This window comes from Erpetoichthys calabaricus, chromosome 1, assembly GCF_900747795.2.
Source record: "Erpetoichthys calabaricus chromosome 1, fErpCal1.3, whole genome shotgun sequence".
Lineage (NCBI taxonomy): Eukaryota > Metazoa > Chordata > Cladistia > Polypteriformes > Polypteridae > Erpetoichthys > Erpetoichthys calabaricus.
Genome location: NC_041394.2, coordinates 66,361,656 through 66,367,779, shown reverse-complemented (window position 1 = coordinate 66,367,779; position 6,124 = coordinate 66,361,656). Strand labels below are relative to the sequence as shown.

Genomic DNA, 6,124 nt, shown 5'->3' with positions numbered 1-6,124 from the left:
CAAAACATAAAAACTGGTAGTATGTGAACGATTCATGTTAGAAACTGATTTTACAGCACTGCTACATCCTCACTGTTTCAGGTGTAAGTGGTTACATTAATGAAACCGACTGCTTACATAACCCTACATTTTAATTTTTGACCCAATTATTAGGTTAGAACATTATCCACAGTTCTATAAAATTACCATGGATGTTGTCAAATTCCAGGCTTTGTCTCCCACTGTGGTGGATAAGAACCATTTAAGAGGCTAAGCTTCTGAAATTAGGGACACTTTCATTGATGATCAGATAGGTTAGCCAAACAATTTAGAATGCTGGCATTATAAAAACATTTTTTCTATTCATTATTGAAGTGACAACATGTGGTATCAATTTTCCTAAAAGATAACATTGAGCAAGTTCACTGGATAATTTGTAATGCAAGTTTTAAATGTTAGATCCTGGCTAAGGACAATCAGTTACAAAAAAACTATTAGGTTTGATGAGGAAAAGAAATAAACTTAACCACAACTGTTATGCAATATATTCTTAATGATGCCTTCCTTACACTGTTGAGATACAAAATTTGGCAAGTCTGAACTGACTTAATTTACAAATTATGTTAATGTGCAAGTGACTGCAAGAAAGTGCCAGAATACACATACTTGGCCAAAACATGGATCCAGGTTCATGATACAGAATCCTTTCTGCTTATTTTTTTCAGAAAATGGAAAGTTCTGCTTGCAATATGGTGCTTAACAAAAAAAGCAGTACAATTTTTAAGTTGTGTATGGACAGCAAGTCATTATCCAGTTAAACTGGCTTGAGAAATTCCTGCAGAATCAGGTCAAGTTTATATTTAAAGGCTATCTAAAGCACAAACAAAAGTGGAAGATATATGAACAGGTATTCTTATATATAAAATTCAAACAAACTAAAATGAATATGCCTTCAAGAGGCAAAGCTTTTTTTTGCAGTGATCGTAGGATTTACTGTAAGGATAAATTATAAACTATATACAGTAATCCCTCCTCCATCGTGGGGGTTACATTCCAGAGCCACCCGCGAAGTAGAAACCATATGTTTATATGGTTATTTTTATATTGTCATGCTTGGGTCACTTCAAACACTGTAAACAAACATTTGTCTCTTTTTCAAAAGTTTAAACTGTGCTCCATGACAAGACAGAGATGACAGTTCAGTCTCAATTAAAAGAATGCAAACATATCTTCCTCTTCAAAAGGAGCAAACAAATCAATAGGGCCGTTTGCTTTTAAGTATGCGAAGCACCGCGGCACAAAGCTGTTGAAGGCGGCAGCTCACACCCCCTCCGTCAGGAGCAGAGAGAGAGAGACACAGATAAAAAAAATCAATACGTGCCCTTCGTGCTTTTAAGTATGCGAAGCACCGTGCAGCATGTCACTTCATGAAGCAGCTGCACAGAAGGTAGCCAACGTGAAGATAATCTTTCAGCATTTTTAGACGAGCGTCCGTATCGTCTAGGTGTGCGAACAGCCCACCTGCTCAATCCCCCTACGTCAGGATCAGAAAAAGTCAGCGCAAGAGAGAGAGAGAGAGAGAGAGAAAGAAAAGTAAGCTGGGTAGCTTCTCAGCCATCTGCCAATAGAGTCCCTTGTATGAAATCAACTGGGCAAACCAACTGAGGAAGCATGTACCAGAAATTAAAAGACCCATTGTCCGCAGAAATCCACGAACCAGCAAAAAATCTGCGATATATATTTAAATATGCTTACATATAAAATCCGCGATAGAGTGAAGCCGTGAAAGGCGAAGCGCGATATCACTGTATTTGAGAATTTCTGAACCATGTTTGTTTGTGAGTAAACCACCAACTTAATACACATTGAAAATAACACAGGAGAAAATGAAAACACAAGGAGCTGTACTGAATAAACATCCTTTATTGAAAAACCTATTTACTTCTTCTTGGACACACCAACAGTTCGTCCTCTTCTGCCAGTGGTCTTTGTGTGTTGACCACGTACACGCAGGCTAAAAGAGGGATAAAAAAAAAAGAAAGTAAATTGCTTCATTTAATAAAAAAAAAAAATTTCTTGGCAGTGTTCTATACCTGTACAATTTCAGTTGCCTTATAGAGGACATTATGACTCAACTAATATGAAATGTAAGCATATACAAAATGGTGGTGGGGGGTTGGGGGGTGGTTGTGGGAAGTTTACATACCCCCAGAAGTGACGCAGGCCTCTATGCGCACGGATCTTTTTCAGTCTTTCCAGATCCTCACGCAGTTTGTTTTCTAGAGAGTTAGCCAAGACCTAAGAGAGAATGAAATACAGCAAGACATTTTTAGCTTTGAAAACAAATATGGTGGTTAATGGGCAGACTGGATGTCCAATTCTAAGTGATTAAGTAACGAAAACAAAGTAACAATACATTGCCAGTGAATGGTTTTCAGAAGCATTATTTCAACTTGTACAATATATAGTAATTCTTACCAGCAGCTACTAATCAATATGCAACAGTCACTCTTCATGCACCATAAATGTGCATTACTATCAAACATACATCTATGAATTCCACCGTGTATAGGATAAACATGAACCTCAACTCAATACAGCAGTTATATGAACAAAGAATAATTCATAAATTAAGAGCTATATAATTTTTACCTGGCTGTACTTGCCATCCTTGACATCCTTCTGTCTGTTCAGAAACCAATCAGGAATCTTGTACTGCCTAGGGTTCTGCATGATTGTGACCACACGCTCAACCTAAGAAACCAAGAATTTCACATTAACCTTCAAATTACATTCAATGTGGCAATTTTAAACATTGCCAAGAATGATCCTTTTATCAGTTGGCACTGCAGCTTTGTAGAAGTTTCAAATCTGCTTCAAAAATCCTCAGTTTGCTAAATATAAGCCAGAATATAGGGTAAATCACACCATTCAGAGTAACCAGAATAAGACCAGTTTAGTTTAGTGAAAACACTTTGCAGTTCTTTTGTAACGCTACTCCAATTTTGACATTTCTGGCACAATGCAACAAACACAACTTTACACTTAAATCAACTTCAAAAATAATTTCAAGAAATGTTTGGAATACTAAGAGCTACAAACATTTAAACAGCAAACCATATGGTCTAACAAAATCGTTTATGCAATATATTTTTATACATTGGACTATAGCACAGACACATGATATCAATAACAGTGGATAAAATGGGATCATCTGTGTCAGGCGAAAGCATATCCTTTAGGAAAATCTACAAGTCACATGCATACAGAGGATCTCGAGTGTTTACACTTGATTGTGGTGTACTTTTAGCTTACAGTAGTCCGAGGTACCATTTTGTCCTGGTGTGATTAGCACAGAGTTCATTTCATCAGGCATCCTTCCATTTTACATATACTTGACAACACTGCTGTCCATCAGAACCAAGGCTAAACTGTGTTTAGAAAAGGAAATAAACTACACAAATGTATCAACACATCCTATTGCCAGTGTCAAAAAACAAACATTCTGTTAAGCTCGCCTGCTTTAGGAATCAAGCCTCTGTTTTAGGGAAGACTAACTTCTCAAAGTACAACTTTCAGTACCAGTTTTACCTTCTGGAATACAGGGTTTTTTTGGACAATATGCAAATAAAAATCACCACACATGGCAAATATGGCACTTATCACATTTTTTGATACTCGAATAGTCCATTATAAATAATTATACTACTCAATGTGGGGCCCATTTCTTCTAGTACATATCTAAACTTTAAAAGGTTATAACAGACAGTAAACTAAACTTGTTTTGTCCAATTCAGAGTTTCAGTGGCAGTATCCGGTTCAGAGTTTAAGCGTTATCACTGAGGTACAACTAGCAGGTGTTTAGCAGATGCAGACTTGAAAATAAAACCTCAAACATTCAAACTAAGCAACATTTTAGGAATACTTGCATTATGCTGATGGTGTCACTAATTTAGTTCAGAGTCAATACATGTATGCCATTCCAAGACTGAACATTTACAAGTATATTGAGACAAAGTAAAATCTACTCATTTGACAACTGCAGTGCTTCTAAGGAAATAAGATCACCTTCTCAATGGCAGCATGTGCCATGAAAACAAAATTATGACTATCAGCCATATACCATTGTTGTGATTTGAATGTGATTGAGAGTGGTGGCACTGCACAATGAAACTGAATCACAAGACCTCCTAAAGTAAAATTTCACGTGGATCTACTGGCAGCTTTGATCACCTTGCACCTTAAAAAGGTTAACCTGCAATTATTTGAGCACCTACAGCATTAACAGCACAAATCAGCAAAACAAAACACGGTTTCCCCAGAGCAATCAAGTCTTACAACAGGAGCACAGACTACAGGTCAACAACTGAAGCCACTTTCAAAATTATGCAATCAAAAAACCTTAGGGCTGTCCAGAGGCACAGAATCCACTCCAATTTTGATACTATCATACAAGTCACCACTATTTCAGCTCAGTGTTTGGTTTATTATCATCACCTACTTCCTTGGGTCTCAGAAGACAACAGATAGAAAATGAGTGCTGCTGAAAACTACATTATAGAATACTGTACTACAGGTGCATAACATTACAGGATTTAAAAAAAAAGTTCTGAAATACATGACAGCTTAAGTTTATTTAGGTCAAAAATGTACTGCAGCAGAACATGACTGCAAAACAAAAACTATTCAAAAACTTTTACAAGCATTAAAACTGAAAATGAAAATCATTTACCTCATCTTCTGTTAATTCTCCAGCCCTTTTGCTCAAGTCAATATCGGCTTTCCTCAGTACCACATGGGCATAACGTCTGCCAACACCCTGTAGAAATCAAGTACAAACGTGAGCAAATGGCAAATGCATTTTTCTCTCATTTGAGGAACAGACCGTAACCGATGACAGGTGAATCAAAATCATCACCCACCTTGATGGCAGTAAGAGCAAATGCAATTTTCCGTCGCCCATCAATGTTCGTGTTGAGAACACGGAGAATGTGCTGGAACTTTTCTGGGATTACGAGACTCTGAGAAAGAGAAGGTTGTAATCATCAGTTACGTGAATTCACTTTTTGGCAGCTGTTGAATCATGCAATGTTAAGATAAATTTATGCAAACACGAGAAAGCGGACATCTATCCTGCCATCCAAATAACGCATATTTACTACTAAACAGTTAAAAACTTAAAAAAAACCCGGAAAACCAAAGCTGCTGCAATATACTCCAATGCAAACCCAACACCAATAACTCGTTCTGGCATTCATCCTAACCGTGACCCAGCTATATGGCTTTCGTGGTATGTCAGGGTAGATATACTGTACTACCCATTCTTAGACACTATAGAAGGAAATTTTAAAGGAAACACCACTGAACAGCCGTACTATCCGAAGCACTTCGACTTGCTACTTGCATTACCCGTTTTAGCCGATGGCCCGAGTTCAAATTCGACCATCACCTATGAAAAGGTGTTAAAATTACTAGCGCTACTGATTATACCTAATGCACATTCACTCGTACTGTGTATTTCCAGCGTCCATACACATTTCTGACTAACGACACTTGACTTAGTCGCTCAGTCAGCCTTCATTATTTATTATACGTTCCTTCCAATCCAGACGCCGCGTTAACCTTAAGGCCCACTAGTGTGAACGATTTGGAAATGCTCAACCGTTGTACATGTTTTATAAAGATAATATTATCAAACAGTAATGGAAACAGTACTTGAAGAATAAAATGTTTGATACATTTCAAATCAATACGCACTCAAATACATCGAAAAAAGCGAAAGCTCTTCATAAAGTAAAATTCGAGCATTTCCTCAGCCCAGCTTACAGATAATTAATCAACTAAAATAAAAGTTTATCATTATAGTATTCGATTAGTCGGGTACTATAACATTTAACTCAACACATTAACACAAAAAAAGCAACGTAAAAGAGTTCTTTACTCGTGATGATAGTGGATTTTTTCAAACCAGTCACCAATAACTCACCATCTTGGCGGCTCGACCAGGGGAGAAAAGGAAGAGGCGGTGTTTGCGCGAGAATATAACGGAAATGTGAATTCGGAGTGTTCCGTTCACAGTCTGTCCGGCTGGGAAACATCAACTATCTTCTACTGAGATTCAAATAACAATTACCAAAATTTCAGC

At 37.3% G+C, this 6,124-nt stretch overlaps 1 protein-coding gene across 1 annotated transcript; it reads right to left on the bottom strand.

The window, feature by feature from the left end:
• Positions 1-1,882: 1,882 nt before the first annotated feature.
• Positions 1,883-6,098, bottom strand: rps18 (ribosomal protein S18). Its single transcript, XM_028791592.2, has 6 exons — positions 5,966-6,098; positions 4,902-5,000; positions 4,712-4,798; positions 2,632-2,733; positions 2,186-2,277; positions 1,883-1,993 (listed from the first exon to the last, which is right to left on the bottom strand). Exons 1-6 carry the CDS (start codon positions 5,966-5,968, stop codon positions 1,918-1,920), a joined length of 459 nt encoding a protein of 152 aa, XP_028647425.1. The 5' UTR covers positions 5,969-6,098; the 3' UTR covers positions 1,883-1,917.
• Between the last annotated feature and the right edge of the window lie 26 nt (positions 6,099-6,124).

Coding starts and splice junctions, on each gene's coding strand:
- rps18 (XM_028791592.2), bottom strand. Junction 4,799..4,901: donor TTGCTCTTACTGCCATCAAG/GTGGGTGATGAT, acceptor TGATTTCTACAG/GGTGTTGGCAGACGTTATGC. Junction 2,734..4,711: donor GAGAATTAACAGAAGATGAG/GTAAATGATTTT, acceptor TTGGTTTCTTAG/GTTGAGCGTGTGGTCACAAT.